The sequence below is a fragment of the Poecilia reticulata genome, linkage group LG6 (assembly GCF_000633615.1).
Source record: "Poecilia reticulata strain Guanapo linkage group LG6, Guppy_female_1.0+MT, whole genome shotgun sequence".
NCBI classification, from domain to species: domain Eukaryota; kingdom Metazoa; phylum Chordata; class Actinopteri; order Cyprinodontiformes; family Poeciliidae; genus Poecilia; species Poecilia reticulata.
In genome coordinates this window covers 6,369,681-6,390,445 of record NC_024336.1, presented here as the reverse complement: position 1 = coordinate 6,390,445, position 20,765 = coordinate 6,369,681, and the positions used below count along the sequence as shown (strand labels likewise).

At 39.1% G+C, this 20,765-nt stretch overlaps 1 protein-coding gene across 1 annotated transcript in view; it reads right to left on the bottom strand.

Moving 5' to 3' along the window:
- LOC103465827 (neuronal cell adhesion molecule-like) overlaps positions 1-20,765 on the bottom strand; it is a 90,152-nt gene that overhangs the window by 26,902 nt on the left and 42,485 nt on the right. The window contains exons 3-5 of the mRNA XM_017305239.1: positions 2,153-2,306; positions 1,697-1,708; positions 1,025-1,130 (exon numbers count right to left, since the gene is read on the bottom strand). Coding sequence (XP_017160728.1) covers positions 1,025-1,130; positions 1,697-1,708; positions 2,153-2,243 — 209 coding nt within the window. The 5' untranslated portion in view covers positions 2,244-2,306. The remainder of the gene's footprint in view (positions 1-1,024; positions 1,131-1,696; positions 1,709-2,152; positions 2,307-20,765) is intronic.

The following is a 20,765-nucleotide window of genomic DNA, read 5'->3' as shown; positions in this document are numbered from 1 at the left end:
GTGTGTGTGTGTGTCGGTGTGCGTGTGTGTGTGCATGTGGTGGTGCTTCAGTCTGCTACACACACACATATCTGTGTGAAACTTGTTTGCTTTAGATTTAATATAAACTGAACGCTCATGCCCTAAGCATCAATGAAACTATAAAGGTAAAGCAGAAATGAAATGTTGAACGTAGATGAAGTTTAAGGCATTCAGTCACTTCTAACTTTTGTCTCCAACCCATTTTACTGGTAAGTATAAACAAAGTAACAGTATRGGTGTTATCTTTGATTTATGTGAGTGAAGATTTTGTCAGCAGACATCTTTTAACAAATCAAAATTTTATCAAAGAGCTTGAAGTGCGATGTAAGTGGCCGTAGTTACAGACATGGTGTCAATAGAGAAATGTATCCAATCAAAAATTTAATTTCCTGACAATKAAATTAAATTTTTAATKTCATTGTCAGGAAATATGTGATTGTCATGTTTATTGACACTAAATAACACAACATKACAAGATTAAACAAAGAGGTAAATAAAGCTATTGAAGGTCTGGCTGAAAAAATTAAATGATAGAATCAGTCTGCTAATCAGCACACATATGATGAATAAATGAGAACTGGTTCATGTTGTGACTCTGGGATTATTTTAAGTTGTTGAAGTAGTGAACTATGAACATGAACTAATTTGGTTTTAACTTGTGGAAACCAAACGTACAACATCAGTGTCTAAATTGAAACACAAGAAAATAAAACTCCTCAACCCCTGTGCTTGCTTTTGGTTTGCCTTCTTAAAATCACCAAAGCCTAAGGAACAAGAACTAAGAAACAAAAAAATGCATACATGTTTGTGTAAGAGGCAGCAAAGCATTTGCAGCAATCAGAAGCCTTAGTAACAATTAGCCTGCAGCAAGGGCAGCGTGCTTACAAATAAACTGAGATGGAATAAAATAAAATAAAATATTTGAGCTCGAACTGCTAATGTCTGAGAGCTAAAGGAGTATTTACACTTCTTGAATTTTAAACTGCACTTGGCTTTTTCCTACCTGGGATGCGGCTTCCCCTTCGCCTCACAGTGAATTATAATATTCTCTCGAGGATCCACGATGTAGTCCTTTGGGGACTGGTGAGTTATTGTTGGAGGCTGTGCCACTACATGGAGATCAGAAAGAAGGGAAATGTTTAACCATGACCTTTGCTGCTTAATCTGAAACCGTTTTTCTTCTTGTGCGTCGACCACACAAGCAGTCATTACCAAACACACTGAAACTGACCAAARTGTCCAAAACCACACAGGGGCTTGTGCTGACATAACACACAAAAAGCTCTCTTTATCTGTGCAATGGCAAAAATAAAAATAAAAAATCACAAAAGCATGCAGAACAACAAAATGTGTTTCTCTTTAGTGATGCTTACTGAATTTCTGTCACTGCTGGGGAGACAACTAAAGGACTATGACAAAACAAATAACTGAAAAAGTCATGCTGTTTGTGGCCTTTTTCTATGTGAAATGTTCCACATCCGTAGAAACACACAAAACAAAAGAAAGCAAGCACAGAAATAAATACGTGCAAAATTTCACTCCAAACCACACTCCAAACTTTCTAATATAAACTAGGCATAAATTTTGAGCAGTTTGAAAACAAAGTAAATCCTCAAAATGTGGACAGAGAAAAACTGCAAACTTATTAATAGCAAAGCATTTATTCATGACTTACATCCTGGAAGAACTTTTGTGGGTTCCCCCAATGAATCAGCGAACAAGAAAAGCAATTTGACAGTAAAGAGATGCAGACATTAGTGATTAGAGAAAAAAAGGTTGTCCCGTGGTTGGACAAGGGTCGTCTGTGATGGTCACATTTCCAACCAGATATATTGGAAACAAAACCTGTCTTAACCTGAAGGGCTGAAAATCACTTTGTATTTTTGTTTTTATGTGAGTTAATACTTTGACATACACAGAAAAAAGGTCAAATAAAAAAAAACCAAATGATCAAAAAACACCTTAATGGTACTTTTAGTGCAATTCTGTTGAAAAAATGAAAAAAACATTAGGTTCTTTAACATTTTTAGCCTAAGGCATTGCGAGCCATTGTTGAAGGTTGCAGACCCCTGGTTTATAGACCCTAAGCATTTCCCTGGTTTCTGATGTGTGGTGTGATCTGTTCCCTTACGGTCTAGTGGGACCTCCAGAGCAGAGGCGAGGTGTCCGAGGATCAACACCAGCAGCACTGCTTCCAAACTCCTCATCTCCATCATCATCATGGGTCGCTGTGGTCTGCCCTTCCCACTCCGCTGTTCAATCACAGACTGAGGACACTTCCACAACTGCAAGGCGAAAAAGAAAAGTAGAGAAAGAGAATCTCAGACATCAAATGAAAGCTAAGGATTTCACAGCACATCCAGTGGCAGAAGCTATTAATCATAAAACCGAGTTTGTCCTGCTCTGCATCCACGGGAGGGTCAGAGGTGGAACAAGCGAGCTAGTTACATGCACTGACTCTGTGGTTACAGATCGATGTCTCTTGGTGTGTGCAGTGTTTTGCTGGGGGCTATCTTTTTGATGTGGAGCATTCCAATAGGGATCGACAGGAAGCCGCGCGGGCTCATCTCGCTGCACTCATCACGCTGCGCCATTAGGGCTTTGCCTCTGCTTCGATTTCCAAACGCCGGTGGATGGCACGGCCAAAGTTCAGAACAGGGGGACATACTTTTCATTCCAACACATTTCACCCTCAGTTTTATCAATGTGAGCGACTGGCAGATTAGGCTTRAGGCAAATTGATCTGCGGCGAGGTCAGATTTCTGACACTGGACCATCAGTCTTTTGCGAGACAGCAGCTGCAGCAGCAAATGTCAGGTACGACTGTTTGATAGCTGTTTAATGGAGACAGATGGCGCGGATACCACAGGTTCAGGCGGAGTGACTGGTCTGAATTTCTTTTAAACAAAGCAATAATCATTATTTACACAAATTTCTTTCAACACAACCTTTYGGCAAGATGATACATTTTCTGTAACTACGGAAGAAAAAAACAGCAACACTGATGTTCTCTCTATGTTTCTTGTTGCTAGCAGACAGATGCGGTGCTAAGATGTCACATTAGCTTTCAATACATGCTATTGTTGTTTGAGACAAAGCAACAAAAAAAAAAAAAGAATAACAGCAAAACACAGACAAAAAAATAAGAGAATGAAAAGAAGAGTGTGAAAARAGCTTTGGTAACAAGTAGACACTAAAGTACACCTGACTGCACTCGTGGTGACTTTAGTCTCTGTGGCTGCAATTTAACTGGATAAAAAATAAAAAGATTAATTTTCTATCTTTTAATGAAAGTGATAATACCATTTTTTTTTATCTTTCCCTCCTGTATGTCTCACCCAAAGCAGCCCAGTACTGAAATGTTACAGCTTTAATTACAGCACAGACACACTCATTTTCTGAGCTATTATAAAAGCACGACAGAGAAATTGGTTGGTGACCAGAATTAAATGATTTTCAACCAAATGGACTTTATCTGAGATCGGCTGGTCGGGAACTAGAAAATTCCCGTAATCGGTGAATGTATCATACTTAAGCTCTACGGGACGGAGCTGGCAACAACTCGCTTCAATTTCGACTCAAAGTCAGAAAGTTTCWATGTTACTGAGGTGTTAAACAGTAAAGTCAGAGGAAGAAGAGAGACGTAAGAAGCTAAGTGGAAGGAAACTGTAATACTCAGTTAATCCCCAAATTATTCACACCTCTGGCAGATTTAGGCTTAAAGTGAGCTTTCAAATTTACCACCATGTTGCTTCTGACCTGAAGTGGTATTAACATCGGGCAATGTTCAAGTCAATCCAGAACTGAATCAGATAGAGAGGAACTAAGGRTTAATCTAATGGCAAGGAAGGCGTCAAACCTGAAAGACTTGGATTTAAAGATATATTTGTACATTTTTTTCACTGATTATTGAAAAGAGTGAAACAATTACATAACATCTTTTTCCACTCAACTGTAAATACAACAAAGAAAAAATTCAACATTGATTCTCCTTTCATGACGTGGTTTTAGGATGTTATCTTTTGAGAGCTGCTCATCTAATGTACTATTAAAAACCTTAACCTTGGACTGAACTGTATGAGGACATGTTTGCAGTTTATTCAGGCTGCGAAAGARAGCAAGAATTTCAGCAGATAACAGGAAGGGTGAAATGGGTGCAGCAAGTTGTTTTGTTCTTTGAACTATCAACCTCAGTGTGTCATGAAACTTACAGCATTTTGGAAATCTGATTTGAGGTAAGGATCAATAGTTGCAGCTATTTTAGCAACACTTGTATTTCGAGTGCTAAGCACTAACATAAAACACTGACAAATAGGTGGAATAGATTAGTAGTTTAAAATGTGAAATCAATTAGTGCTTGCTTTTAAGGCTGAACAAATATATTTTGAATGCTTGAATATATTTTGAATATTTTGAATGGTCTTACATCTTCTAATATCATAGCTACTAAAAGTTAATCATCAGGTCAAAGCTTTAGAAAAACCAGAGATAGGAAATTGGCTATCAAATTTTGAACAGTACATCTCTAATTTTATTCAAAGCTATTGCAAGGAGCTCATCAGTATTTTGTCTGAGAAAGGGTGCTGTTCTCAGATGAGAATAAAGAAACCGCCTAAAAAGGAGTCATTTACTATCTTTTAATGACTGCAGAGAGACCTGTTTTTAATCTTTCCTTCCTGCATGTCGCACCCAAGGCATTCACTAGTCTGGTATTAAAATGTCACAGCTTCAATTAGAGCTCGGGCAGGCTCATTTTCTCAACTATCACAAAAGCACATTAGCAAATTTTGGATTTTAATGATGGTTACAACATGAAAGAATCTAATAGAGGCTTTTAGAGGCAGAGCTGTGTGTAGCYGTCTTGCCCTCCGGGTTGACAGAACAAGGTTTTAGATSAGGAGCTGGTGGAAGTTGTGTCTGGTACCAGAGGCTAAACAGCAAGTCAGGATTTGGGAATGGTCCTCTCCGGGGAGTGAATGCGCTCGTTAGCACTGCCCCAGGGTCGTGATACAGTTATGGCCCCCAAAGCTGGTGTCTGGTAACTTGTTACCTTGGGCTTCCACTACAACTCTCTTGGGAAGCTGCGTATTATTCGCCCGGCACAGCCAATCACAGATCTGCGTTCACAAAAAGGTAGGTTTGGCTTGGGATTTCACACACAAAGGTAAGGGGCAGCTTTTCTTCCAGCCTCTTTTGAAGGCTGCAGGCAGTGTTGCACAACCTGAACACACTCCATCCTTCAATATTTATTTTCRACGTGCCGTGAGCAAGTTAAAATCAGAGGTGATTTACAAATATTTCATTAGTGAAGATGGTTAAAAGTCTGACTGAGATGTGAGCAATCATTTCCGTAAAAATTTAATAAATAAACAAGAAAATCTGCTGGTTCCTGGAATGAAAAGTAGTCAGAGGAAGCGTGAAAGTTGTAGGAGGTTTTTTAAAGGAAACATGCATTTACTGTCAAGGCATATCTACAGTTCATTCAGGCTGCGAAAGAGCGAGAGAGAGCATATCTTTCATCATATAGCACGGTTGAACAGATGTAGCAAAGTTGCTGTGTTTTAACTCTGCCCGCTATTGAACATGTTGGATTTGCAAACATCAGCAGCCTGTTTGAAATAAAAAGGTTTCAGTGAGGTTGTACTTTTTCAAAGGAACAGACAAAAAAAAAGCAGAATAAAGAAGTTTAAAATGTTGGTTTGGCCACATAACTTTAGTTTATGATCTCATTAAAGCTGCACCATATTAGGAAAACACCCAATTAAGACATTGTTAGTTTATGTAGCAGTGGCAGTATTAGTAGCGCCCACATTTTGCTTAGTTTTCTTTTGTTTTCCATCGTCACGATTCCCCACCAGTGCCATTAAGTATTTAAGCCACCCACATCAGTTTTACGTTTGGGTATCAAGGGCAATGAGAGTAAATTCACATTCATCCACATTCAGCTTAAATATAATAGCCCCGAAAATGTCATCAAAGATTTGTGATTGGGATATTGCACCCATTGCACCTGTATGTAGATTTGATATATAGTGATAAATCGGAAATCAGAATTGGCAACAAAACAATTAGCCACAATAACTTTTGYGTTGAATCCTAAAACACTTCAAGCTTATCTGAAATGGAGCCAGCACTCTGTCCAGGATTCATTTCCCAATTTAATGAGGTGTAGCAGCTCAGCTCCAGTCGGTCAGCATGTTTTAGTCTTCATGTGCAGAGTCTGTACTTCCAGGAGTGTGAAACTGTCCGCGTACGGTTTGTGTGTGTGTGATATAATTATCCCTGTGAGCTGCAGTGATACGGAGCCAACCATTCACATCCCTGTCACAGCGGGACAGCAGTGGAAATTCTAGTGGGGCTCTTAAGACCAACAGAGCAGCCAGAAGAAAAAAAGCCAGACTTTATGCTGTTCGCATGAAATTATAAAGGATTCATGTTGTTAATTCTTACACCTTCACTCCGCCAATATGGTTTGCAGCAAGTTAGAGAAAGACAAAAGCTAGATGCTTCTTAAGCGAGACACAAATATCTGCCTGTATTGTTAAAAGCTCATAAGCATCCCTTGCTGACAGACAGGAAAGCCAAAGTCAATAAAGCTCTTGCTGAGGCCCAGATAAATCTAAAGTACTGTTTAGGGTGGTGTGCCAAAATCTGTCAGGCAACTGATAAAATCGAACAGGAAATGGCCTCTTAGAAAGAAGCATGATTGGTTAGTAACAACAGATTCGCTGATGTTTTTTTAAAAGCTATCTATCAAATAGATTAGGCTGAGGACGATAAACCCAGCTATTATGTCACTTGGAAAGCTCAATACAGTGAAAACAAAAAGGTAATTTTGACAGATTCGAGGCCAAAATCTGCACACAAAGTACCTTTATAAACTTTTCTGTCTCGTCAAAAAATAAATTTTTTAACAGCTAAATGCTCCAAACAATGAGCTTCTGCTACTTAAGTTTATTAAAGTGGAAACTGTCTCTTTCCAAAGCTTCTTTTTCCACTTGAGTGAATGAAACAAGGATTTTTTTTTGTTTTGTTTTTTTTACTCATCACAGATGCTGTTTTGTTTTCAGATCCCACACATGCATGCACTGCGTTTTAACAACGCAGCTTCTGGGACTAATTAGCATTGAACGCTTACAGTTTTTACTGTTTGTGGATTGCTTTGGTATTCATTTTATTTCCAATAAACCTAGTTATCCTTTATATAAATCTGCACATTGTACTGTTTTTTAAGAAGAAGCTTGGGTTTAAACTCAGTCACTTGAGTCATTTGCACTTGAGGTTCACAGAAACAGATCACACTGATTTACTATTAAATTTCTTAGCTAGTTTAAAACAGGGACATCTTGATCCAATGTTAAACATTGACTCAGGGTTTGCTATTTGGAACGAGATGGAATGGGAGATTAACATTTCAATAAAATAAAATTTCTTAGAAATGCTTTCTACACCTTTCAATTGATTATCAAGTTAAGGCAGGTTTGAAGAAAAGAATAAGTAAAATGTGACTGATAAGTGCAGATATGCATTTTTTGGGTTGAGTTGAATTAAAATTAACCATGATGAAATTGAAKGAACTATGTTGAAGCAGCATATTAAGGCTGACCTTCAGAAACTTTGGTTTGGATGAATTATATCTCACTGTAAAGTAGGAAGAGAGACCTTCGTGGGTAACTGATTCATGACACCAATGAAATGTAGTTTGTTATTTTACTGAACTTGTAGCTATATAAGCATGATAATATTTTGCTTAAGTTCAGATTAGCCTAATATTTGTAAATGACTCAGACTGTTTGCAATCAGGGACCAAAAWAAAGAGCTCAAARTAGGAATCAAGAGCTGCATGGAAAAGCTGCAGGATTAAAATCTAAACATGTTCATAATTTACAAACTGACAAGATCTGAAGTAAGGTAAACCTAAGTAACACTCAGCAACCAAAAACCTAATCATAATTAATGTCAGACAACTGAAAGTCTGCCATGTTCATTACTGTACAGCACTGTGAGAACACCTTCATACAGGCCTGACTTATTTTGCCAGTGAAGGAAACACTCCCTTCTGTCAGCTGCATTCAGCTGCCTGGCCTCTCATTCCACCAGCCTCTTCAATTACTCCATTGTCATTTCGCCACAGCCAACTACTTCAACATCCTAAAACTAATTGGTTTTGTGCACATGTCTCAAAAGTACACACACGGACTGAGAGCGGTAGAACTCGTTTGAACACACAAACGGAGGTGTCAGGGGCTCAAGGACTGAGAATAAAAGTGTAAATGAAAAGCAGTCATCAGGGAAAAGTCCCAACTCTGATTCTGCAAGAGCACACGGCTAATACAATATATTTGTGCTATATGCTAACCTCTAGCAAAGATGCTGCCATTATCTGCGCCACACAGCAAGTGACTCAACCTTGACAGAATTTCAGCTGTTGCATCAAATTTAACATCTCTGATTTAAAAAAGAAAGACGTGACATTCTCTCATGCCAGGCATCCTAATTAACTCCCATAATCAGCACTATTGATGGCTCCTGCAATCAGAGTTTGTGAAGCTTGATATGGCCTTAATGGAGCAGCAGGGATCCCCTGCAGGCGTCTGAATGGGGAGGTTATAATGACTAGAATGGCTTCATATACGCTGGAAAGTGAAGAGGAGAAAATGGAAACGCCTGGAAGAGTTTGTTTTTTCCGAGGATGTGCCTATTCATGCCAAGTAGCGCATATAGTTTTCTGTGCCATTAAGCAGCCAAGAGGAWGAGGAAGGCTTCTCAAAATGTTTGGCTCTGAAAGGTTCTTTGCTGATCATGAAAAAAACAAAACAAAAAAAACAGGTGGAGAAATGTATGCTGAGGTTTTGTTTTTGAGCAGGATTGTGAATTACGGTGGAGGACGCAAGAAGCTTGGCATTCATTGGCTCTCGCACGCCCTTCTTTGAGCCACTGCTTGATCACAATAGAAATTCCACAAGCTGGCTTCGGTGCGGGTTTCCCCTAATCTTCTCATTAGCCTTTATAATTGGGAAACCATATGCAAATAATTGGTGTGGTTAACATATGAACTGGCATCCTGTTGTTCGGGGCAGACCTCGCAGTTCAGAAATGAAGCCGGGCCTTTTATCTGCACTGTACAATGCGAGACAATGAGACATCAGCCATTGGCTCCTCTTTAAATACTGTACTTTGTTTCTGTTCTCCTCTTTCAGCTTTTTCATTTTAGGTGAACAATGCAGTTCAAAGCAGCAAGGGCTTTTACGTAAAGAGATCCCATACACTTTGTTTGTACATCAAAGCTTTTGTGAGAACAACATGATCAGCATTTAATTTTTGCCCGTGATGTGGGCTCCATCAGTCTAACACAGTAAATACAAAATCCAATATGCACTTTGATGATAATAAAAGCTTCTCAAGCCTTTAACAAGCAGTAAAAAAAAACATTTTTCTTCCCTGCACACACAGATGTATTAAGAATGGTAGAGTTCTGGTGGAAGAGGTATTGCAGGCACACAGCTGTATACTTGCTGTGAGCCTTTAAGGCAAGGCAACCATAATTTATGCATCACTATTTCTTTCCCCAGTATTCTTGCTGCCAATGAAAATTGGCTGTCATCATGGGAACCGCATGCTCTAGTGTTTTTTTTTTTGTTGTTGTTGTTTTTTCCAAGCCACTGAAAAACCAAACATGAAGAAGATGTGGCATCTTCAAAACCGTCCCACACCGGCTTGGTAGAAACACCACAGAACCTCCCCAGATTTCGACACAAAACATCTCTTTGACATCTGGTGCTAATGCAACATGTCCGGCAATTTGTTTAGTTCCCCTCCTTTCAGCGCACAGCCCATTGGCATTCACGGAGCTGCCTCCACATACACGGCAACAACACTCCAGGATTTGCTCCCTGTCCCCTGTGTCCAAATGCTAATCAGCAATGGCGCCKGCGCTTCTGAGAGGGTCTCTCTCTTTAGCATGCAGATGGATGCAGCAGCTCTACATGAGATGGTGTTAACGGAGGGATGCTGGCCTGTTTGGCTTCTTGGGAGAAGAGGAATTGTGCTTTCATCTTATGATTGGCGGGGAAAAAGATYGTATCATTGCAAAGTAATTTCTTGAGGTTGCACTGACATGCCCACTAAAGTTTTCTGCAATCTGGCTGCCAGAATTGTTTGAAAGTCATCAGCAACTTTCTTATGTTATGTTTTCAATTCGCTAGACRTTACTGCCGTTCTGGTGTTGAGCAACAGTTGCCCAGGTTTTCTGAGAGGCAGTGCAATGATTACAAAACTTTAGCTGTGGATACTTTTTATCACACTTGTCAATGCTTCTGAATGTAATAGGTTCAGAGGGTCAGAWACCGACCAGCGTGTACTGTTTCATAGAAATTAAAAGTGGCCTATTTTTTGACACTTCCCCATGTCTGTTTCATTTTATTTTTAATTGTAAGTTCAGTACCTCACGATTTTCAAATAAAGGCTTTTCATTCATGCATTAAAAGGCTACAAATTTCAAGAAATAAATCAGGTTTTTGTCAGCCTCTAATAGGAAATTAACATTAAAAAAAACTTTTTAAGTTGGATCTTTAGCCAGTCTGAACTGGCAGCAAGAGAGGATTTGTTCTTATTTCTAATCTTGAATCAGAAGCTGTGATATTATGGATGTTTGCGATGACAATAACCGTGATTTCTTCACTTTTCTTCTGATTTTTCATCTTCCTGATCTCTCTTCATGTTGCTTTAGCTTCTTAAAAAGTAACACCTACGTCAGGCGTGCAGGTAAAAACAGAATAGGTCTGTATATTACAGTGCCACTTATATTGTATTTGAAAGATGAAAAATAGTTTCTGCATTAGAATTAYAATCGCCATAGCTGTTAGCTGAAACTTGGCATTCTCTGMTCGACTAAGAAATGACTTCACAAATTGTGTCTAAACACTGCAGGTATAGGACTTGGACAGGGATCGGTATTTGTTGAAAGCTCAAAGAAAAACTTCAAAAGACCTTCTGAAAATCTGAGAAACTGCTGGTCAACACAACTTTACAGCTTAAAAGAAAGCATGCCTCTTTGGAAGCAAAGCATAAAATGAACAGGGGGAATTTCAGATCCCTGATTTTTATATCAGTACTGTATGACAGTCTAACTTTGTCTTTCTATCTTTCTTGGTCTTTTAATTATTTCACTGCCTTGTAATTCAAAACATAGGAAGGCTGTTGAACCACTAAGCTAATTGGCCAATACTTTCTTTGGGTTTTTTTTTTTGCTTTTTTTTTGCTATGGTATTATTTGTTACGCCTAAAGCTTTTTGCTGGTCATAGTTTGTGCATGCTTTCATCTTCTGTATTTGCATAGGCATCCACATTTTGACATGCATCATAGTTTTTCTCACACTAAACCAGAGCACGACATTATGGACAGAGCTCAAGTTTGCTTGCCCCCTCACATGACTGTTATGGGCGAAGCCATTCATATGCTGAGCAGACATCCATTGTGCCAAACAAATGCAGGAGAGTCAGAGGGATGCATGGTGACTGGCTTCTTAAATAGCTAAAAGAACTCTCAAAATCCTCTGCACACAACATCGCAAGACACACTTCAGCTCCTGAAATCTAACAATTTCAAAAAATCTAAAAGTTTACATAAAACTAATCTCCTCTTAGAAAGCATGCAAATCCTTTAGGACAACAGAAAGAAACTTCCGTGCATAATTCACACTCTAATTTGCGATCCATTTCTTTGGTTTTACAGATCGGCAAATGGTAGAAAGTGTTTGCAAGCTAAACATAGATACTCCAATCCAATTTTGGCAAGCTGGATGAGTGCAAAATTACACTCCAAAGGGCACTCTGTATCCATGGCAATTCTCCTGATGCTTTTAGAGCCATGCCCACACAAAAAGATGTCAACTCTGTCACCAAAACACATATATAGAAAGAAGAGGGATAAAGGAACAAAACCATTTTCAGCAAAGGATTAATACAGAACAGAAACTCTTCTGTTGAAATCTGATTAGTCAAAAAAGAAAAAAATACAGCTCTCTACCTCCTCTTTGTCTAACAAAAGATGTATGATTAGAATCTCAGTTTGGCACCATATCTTTACCGGATGGCTTACTCTCCATCTGAAAGGTCTCGCCACACAGGGGCCAATATGTGGAGTTTATACTGAGCTTAAATTCAGGGCGATACAAAAAGAGTCTGTTGCACAGGAAGTGCAGGACATGCTCACCACAGACTCAAGAAAACAAGAAGCTGTGAGGTTTTTGTTGCAACTAGACTCCTGAGGGCCCTGTCATAAGAGAGAAGCAACAAAGCTGTCTATGGGAATCATATGAGTTACCAGTAAGTGGAAATAAGTCTTTCAATTGTATATTAGCTGATGAATTGTGCTGATCCGGTATGTAGGCAGAGAATGATTGGGTATTTTAGCTGTCTGCAYTTTGTGTTGAAGTAACACTGCATGGACAGTGACTGTGGAGTAAATGTGCAAATTGCAACATTTAGTTCACCGGTGAGAAAGCAGTAACTACTGCTTTACCTGTACAGAACATATATGTTGGTTATTTCAGAAGCCAAAATCTTTCTACTAAGATGGCTGATATCACACGGTTAAAGAAGAAATTAGGAACATGCAACAACTTGAATTCCTGACTGTTGAATGTCTTGAAGAAAGTATCAGGAAACAAATAACTGATGTATTTTTCTTTTAATACCAGCTACTAGACATTTTATCATTGTACTAGACAATACTGATTTTATTGTCAACAGACATGGCAACCACTGCTCCCAATGCCTCAGAAAGGAAAGCAACAATTGGTTGTACCAAAAGTTGCTCCATGATGTCATCYCTTAATTTGCATAACTGGCCATCTGGATGAAAGGTATAAAGAGATACAAATCACTGTGGGATTGAAATGAGATGAAATAAGCTTTTTAAATATTTGTTTCTCATACAGTTTAGTTTGGTTCTTTAATAGTTTTTTTACTCTAAGGTCTAATTCAGAACAGACAACAAGCAACAGCAAAACCATTACTTCCAACAAGCTTCACAATAATAAGTTTTAATTCAACTCAACACCTTATTGCTTCTTTTGTTTGCTTRTTTTTCTCAGCTCTTGTTCTTTCCCTCGACACATCTGAGCAGAACATTCTACACTCCTCAGCAAACTTTCTACTGAAGTCTTGCTTCAGAAAAACACACAAGGTGTGACAGTGGAAGTTATTCCCTTGTTGTTGTGGGGGGAAAAAAGTAAGTGAGAGGCCGCAGGGTTCCTCATGCACACCAGCTACTTTCTGTATTCATGGAAACTTTTGTGTGAAAGYAAAAGAATTAAATCAAAATGGTTTAAAACTTTATGCAAAGCAGTGATTCTTTTTAATTTTAATATAGTTTAAAGTCTCATTTATTTAAGTCTTCTTTAAATGTTTGAATTTTTTAAGACCTTATAGTTGGTGTTCAAGCTTTATGAAAATATACAATACTATTCAAACAATCATAATAAAAAAATATATGATTTTGCAACACACCTTMAAATCRACAATGCACAAAGTTTTCTGTTCTATATGATAAGGAAGTAATTAGATAWGTAAATCCTCAAAATTATATAAGGAGCTATATCAGCACAAAATGTAATGGATATTATGTACTTATTCATATAATCTTATAATGTCCAGATTCTAGTCAAAAAAGAACTAAATTGCACTAAGTGATGTCAATCAAAATCCAGCTACAAAATCAGAAAAGTAACATGACTGCGTGCTCAGACAAGCTGCCACCCGCTCACTGTTCCAGAACATGTAATCTGAAAGTGTCACAAAGCTGAGGAGAAAGTAAGCTGTGAGAAAATCTGCTGCAGGTGGATGGAGCCCGCCAGTTTACGGCTGATGAATGGCACCTCGACATTCACGCCGCACAATAGGCCTCTCCTACAGTCCTCCCTTCCTCATCGTCCTCCAACAGCTCCTTCCACTCCACCCCACCTGTGTCTGTGAAAGGTCAGCATGGAGGAGGGTCTTCACCTCCCCTCCCTCCAGTCCTCCAGACCTATAGCTCCCACTCCACAATCATCCCAAACACTGGAGCCTGGTCCCAGGAAACTCAATCAAAGCGGGCTTCAGAGGACTGGAGACCTCTTAAACCCCTCCATTGTCTCCAGAAGGTCTCCCCACACCGCGGCAGGTCCATATGCAACACTGTAAGAGGAGTTGCTCATTACTGCCTGTCCTGGGTTTTACTTTGTGTCTTTTGTATTCCTGCCTGAAGAATCCAGTTGCCCAGCTGGGCCAATAAAAGAGAATACAAGGGTACGGAAAAAAAAAAGAAAAATAGAAAAAGGCAATTCATTTGCTAGCAAGAGGAATGACAAGATGCATTTGTGGAATCTGAGATCCACCTTCTGATATAAAAAAACAAGACAAATTGAAATTGTTGTTTGAAATCTGATTTGGCAATATAGGTGTCTTTAAAGGCATTTGTTGCTAATTTCCCCGTCATCCCACGAGTTAGAGCACTTCCTGATAGACACACCACACCACAATGTGGGTGAATGTCAGAGCAATCCATTATCACATAAAGGAAGCACTATGTAACAGCCCCCTTCCCTTTCTCCTGGCCCCTCCCCAGCTCTTTTCAGATACAGCAGGTGAATACAAATTATTTCCCCTTCGCTGCTTTCCAAAAGGACTCACCATCCAATTTTAGACAAACAATAGTCCTTTCAAACTGTGAGAAAATCAAATTGTAGTTTTTTTTTTTACTATTGTCGAAGGARACAATCAGGAATAATACCAGTGGTGAGAAATGGAAGAGATGGGTTTTTCCCCCTAATATGTTATACATTTGTGTTTTATATYTGCAAATGACATAAATTAGTTTGTACAACTGCTAAATTGCAACAAAGTATTTTAAAAGCCCTGAATCTAATTTTTTCAGCAAGATTAGGTGAAGTGTGTATTTTGTATTTCCTARAAATGCACTGATAAATCAAAATCTGGCAATTTTAAGCTTGTTTGGCCTAGACCAGTGAGGGTTCAGTCAGAAAATACCTAAAAGTTACTGTGTCACATTAGCAACATATTGAAAAAGACTTATAAGGCAGAGCATGCTGACCAAATATTTGACTCGGTGCTGGGCTTTTTACAGGTTTTCTTAGATGTTTAGCCTGATTAAAGGGTCAATTATGCACAATCAAATCCACTTTAGAACCAKGATTCTCCCAAATACACAAGAAGAAATGCAGCAYGCCTCCTATTATGTTAATAATGCGTACCTCCTGCACTGATCCAACCATTTGGGAAAATCTGAAGGAGCTTTGATTATATTAGCTTTAACCTTTACCAGTCTATTTTCAGGAGGGATGTATTCTCAACAAACACATCTATCTGCTTTACAACTCCAGGTGAAGCAGACAAACCACCAAACACATCCAAGAAAAAAAGTCTTCTTCACTTCAGATGTCCTTTCCAACGGCTTTAGAGGGGACGTAGAAGCCTGCGACTGCTAAGCAAAAATGAAACAATGGGGAAAATACTGCCTCCCTTAAGCAGCAAGCAGATGACCCCATTTAATTTGAGTTGCTGGATTCATGAAATTAAAGAGTGTTTTGGAGATTAAAGAATAAAACAGGAATTCTCTAGTGGGAAGTAGTTGAAACCAACTGCTGGCGCCTCACCGAGACACGTTCCTGTACGTCTGTCTCATGGGTACGAACGATTGAAGAGATTGAGCAAAGTGTTCCCACAAAAGAACTCTCTTTACGTTCTGTGAAATTCTTTTTGTAAGTTTACATGATAAAGTGTAAAAAAAATACACACACCTGGGACCTAAAGTATAAAAAAGGCTTCAGGTTGTATCAGCTTTTCTCCAATTTGTCTATCACTGCGACAGTCTGTGCGAGCAGCGCTTTGCCCAGGGGGCGCTGCAGTTCAGACAAACACAGCTCCATCCCTAAGGATCATCTGACCCCATCACAAGTAATGGCCCCAACACAAACTGCTCCATCAGCCCTCGTAAGTAGTGATTCCAGAAAAAAATAAAATAAAATATTGCTCTCATTTAACACTAACAGTCCACCCAGCTTCCGCTAATAGCCTCCGTTCGGCGTTCGGAGGGATGAGGCCAGTCTCTAATGCAGAGGAAGCCTTCTCTTGAGTGTCGGCTAATGGTTGGGCGAGGCTGTGGAGGAGCTTATTCAGACTGCCTCTAGGAGTCAGATAATGCACACAAACATGCTGACAGAGTCGGGTCCAAAAGTCCTGCTGGTCCAGGTGATCAGAGGATATTCTGGTTGTCCATAAGTGCATAAGTCAAATAAGGCTGAGGAAGAAGTGACTTCTTGAAGAGACAATCCTTTAGAAAGAAACAGTTCAGGAAGGCATGTTATTTTACTCCAAGTGATTTTCTTAGACAGCTTTTCAGATAATTTCATTTAATTTCTCCTCARTAAAGCAATACACTTGATGGCCACAGGCTCCTACTTTATGTTTTAAAGTCTGCTGTGTCCTCAGCAGTTCTACAGCTGARAAGAATCGGCATAAATATATACAGACATGAACTGATCAATCTGATGTTTAATTTGTTATTAGCGGCCTTGTACATGTAAGTACGACTTGAGACTTTGGMGAAAATTGCAGCACTGAAGGTAAAAGTACCTGTGTCACTTATTCAGAATTGATTTATAGAAAACAATGACGAAATGACGAAAAACACATGTGCATATGTAACGGTGCCTGTCAAAAGTCATAAAAACCTGAAAGACTTTTATAATAAAATGAGAAATGTGAATTCTCTCGGCAACTTGGATGCGATGTGCTGATCYATGTCACTGCGAAATGAACCAATAACACAAAATAAATGGGAAAAATAGCATATTGGTACGTCTAAACTTGATTTGCCACGCAGAAGAAATCTAAACACAAACGTCTGCGTGCTGCTTGCTTTTTYGGTGCGCTGTCACATTGCATCATTTACTCTTCTTCTACTTTCCCAGCAGAAGAGATTTCTCATTAGAGTCGGCTGAGAAGCAGGTGAGCCAGCGGTTACATCTAAATTCAGGCATTTGTATTCCACGCCGACACCCGGGGAGCCGCCTGTTTACAGTGATGAGCATATAGGCTCGGCCTTGAACCAAGGCTCTCATAAATCATTTGGTTTCTTAGAAGGCCACTCCAAACACCCAGATCCAACCAGCTTCAGACAGCAGCAGGACAATCATCTCTGTCCCGAAGTCAAGTCGATACCCAGACACGCAGACGAAKCAGACTTCAGGAGTGAGGAAAAACAAGACTCCAAGGCACTTTGAGGAAAACAATTTTTCACCTTCCGCATAACAGACATTCTTCCTTACAGGAAAAATGCCCTCATCTAAGTTAATCTGTTTAATTACTATGTGTTATGTTTAAGTGAAATATTCACCTGCCTGAACATTTCCTTTACTTTTGTCTTAATTGGAAATTAAAAAGAAAATGATCAAGAAATAGATTACCCCTATAAAAGCACAATTTCATTTTAAAAGTTGCCTTAAACCTTTCAKTGAAGAGATAAATGAAAATATTAATTTTGATCAGTCGTAAATTTAAAACTCAGAATAGGTTATTAGTATCACCAGATCGCAGAAACAACAACACTTTTCATACTGTAAGCAGTAAGAGAGAGAAAAAAAGACTCAAAGTTAAATATATTTAATATCAACGAGATGTTTAAATGTCAGAGGGAGATCAGAGAAACGGATCAAAAGAAGTTATCCTCTGTGACATTTTATCATATATATCGGTTTAATTTAAAGAAAGACAGAAAGCTGCAGATAACAGAAAGGCCGAGGATATGGATATTGAGTTTTGGAAAGTGTTTTGGKAACATGTTGGAGTTGGAAATGTTGGCAACTTTGTAAAAAGTCTCAGGAATAAATAGGAATGCTCCTTCAGTATCGCTTGCTAWGCTAATTGCGACAGCTTCTCTCAAACACTGTGTGTCTGCTTTCAATTGGCTAGAAAATATTTTTGAATACTTTTCTTATGATTTATAGGAAGAAGCTCTAAAATGGGAATAGTCTAAAATCACCATCGGTTTTTAAAACAATTACAAAGTCTGACCTGTAAAACCAGCTAAATCCAACAACATTAGATTTGGATAATCAACTAAGTTTCAGATTATCGAGCAGAAGGTGAGAATGGAGGTTAAAACTAAGCACTGAGGAAGATTGAGCAGATGAGAGGAACTGAGAGGATGGAGATACGACCTCAGAAACAAAACAGACATCCCCAGGCTGTCAGTTTGAGTAAGCATCACACAAAGCCAACCTTCTCCAGCATCCCTGGAAAACGGTGAAGAAGAGCAGATGCCCCGTTGAGAGGGGCCTCCACCACCACTTTCTCACCACTCTGCCTGTTTTCGTCTAAAGCTGTCTTTGTATTCACCCATTCATCTATTTGTTTATTCATGTCCTTTCTTTCTAAAACCAGTTGTCTCTTCCCTGCATGTCCCTGTCCCGATTCTGCTTCTCACACAACCGCAGAGACAGAAAAACAGGCACATCCACAGACACTTTCCTTCTCCTTGGCAGCAGACGCAACGTGCACGGGGAGGCCTGCTGAATCAGTTTACCATCAGAGAATTGCCAGGCTCTCATCAAAAAGACACCTCGGTAAGGTCTTGATGCGCTCGCCCGAAACGACGTGTGCTAGGAGCGGCCCGGGGGCCCGACGTGAACGTGTGAATCCCACCGCTCATCTTGATCTCGGAAATTYAGCAGCTTTACCGCCGAAGGTGTGAGAGAAGATGGCCAATAGCACAAGAAGGACTCGGCCTGAAAATGGAAAATTGCAGACAGATTGAGAAAGAACCAAGAAGCAGCATTCAGTCTCTATGCACCASAAATCTGAAATGAACTGCCAGAAAACTACAAAACAGCCGAAACACTGAGTAAATGGGACATTGCTCAATATGCTTGATGTGTGTTTGCTTGACGATTTTGACTATGGCAAATGACAAGATGTATGTTTACTGCTTGTCTCATAATTGSTGACTGTATGATGTTTTTATATCGTACAGCGCTTTGAACTGCCTTGTTGCTGAAATGTGCTACACAAATAATTTTGACTTTTTGGCACATCACTCAAACGAAGTTAAGAATTCATCTACCACTGCCTATAAACCGAATATTGCAGAGATGTAAAAAGCTTTGTTTTGCTTCAGTATAATCCAGTGTGAATTCTCACACATTATTTCTTTAAGGGAGGGTCAGTGGACGTTTTTGTTTGACTGAAAACACTGGAGACATGCTAGAAAACAAAGAGGGAGGGAAATGATGCAACAAAAGGCCTGCCAAGATGTGATTGAGGCATGTTGCAACTCAAGGTCGGTATTCTTCTCAGCATGGACACTTCTTTTAGTAGAAGTAAAAAAAGAAAAAAATTGAAATTCCCAAATCTCACATTTTTCTAACATGCCTTCCACCTTTGGCCTTTCAGAGCCTCTCTGCCTTCAGTTTTATCTTTAGTACGTGAGAAACGTGGTTATCTGGAGAAATACCTAACCTCCTCCTCTGTTGAGTAAAATCAGAAAGCATGTTCTCTTTTAGTTATATTAAAAATTCAACTTGCAACTAAAGTGAATGGTAATTGCTTCAACAGGAGACATAAAATCCCATCTTCTCTTATTAAAAAGCAATTTCATATAGTCACAAGTGAAATATAATAAAAGTACTACCGGGTTTGGTGGTTTATTCTAGCAGGTGAAGTTTTTGGAGAATACAATAATATATCAGTGGTCTCTATTTTTTTTTTTTTCCAGTAATCAGTTGTTAAGATATAGAGTACCGTGAAAAAARTATTTGACCTGAAACAGATGTCTCCTGTTTTTGGATTTTGGTCAGACTTTCATGTTTCAGATCAAACAATAAATGCTATCCAAAAACCAATCTAGCCCTATTTTAAAACTTAAATTACCCTTTGATAAAAGGGCAGAAAAGCAATAACCTTTTTTTGAATTAACTATGAWTAACATAATTTTTTGGGGGCGGCTGATTTCAATTTCAGTAGCCACACCCAGGGTCTGATTACTGCAGAGTCAAGAAACCCCTGAAGCAGGACCCGTCTGATCTCCAATAGCTGCACTTTTGACTCAAAAGTTKACCTTTTTGAGAGGTAWGTGTTCTGCTATGTCTGGCGTTCATGTGACACGGCATGTAAGAAAAGTATTCTACAAATAAACATCGAGTTGGTGGGGTCAGAGTCTGGAAGTGCTTTGCTTCTTCAGGACACGGATAACTTGCAGTTAACTTCAGCTCATGCGCACTTGAAGGTGTTGGAGTGGCCTAGTCAAAGTCTGGACATAAATCGGACTGAGATGCTGTAGCATGACCTGAAAGGCTATTCTGGACCAAAAACCTTCCAATGTCAAGAACTGAAACAGCTTTGCAATTACGTTCCCCCTTATGGCAAGATTGGTTTGTAGCTTTTTTCCCTTTTACTTGTAATCATTATTTGAAAAATTTGTTTTGTATTTCCTCTGGTTTTCTCTGACTCATRTAAAAATTTGACTGGTTATCTTTGAAACTTTGGAATTCATCATTACTCYGGCTCCATTTTCTATGACTTTTTCTGCATGCTGCATCTTAATTTCTCTGTGATGAACATATTTTCATTCTCCTGATTCCTGATCTCTTGGACAGTTTTCAGACTTATAATGAGGCTGAGGTTTTTCATGTGTGAGCATTTGCATCTTTGATGTGTCCATCAAATTTTCAGTGCAGATCCGTATT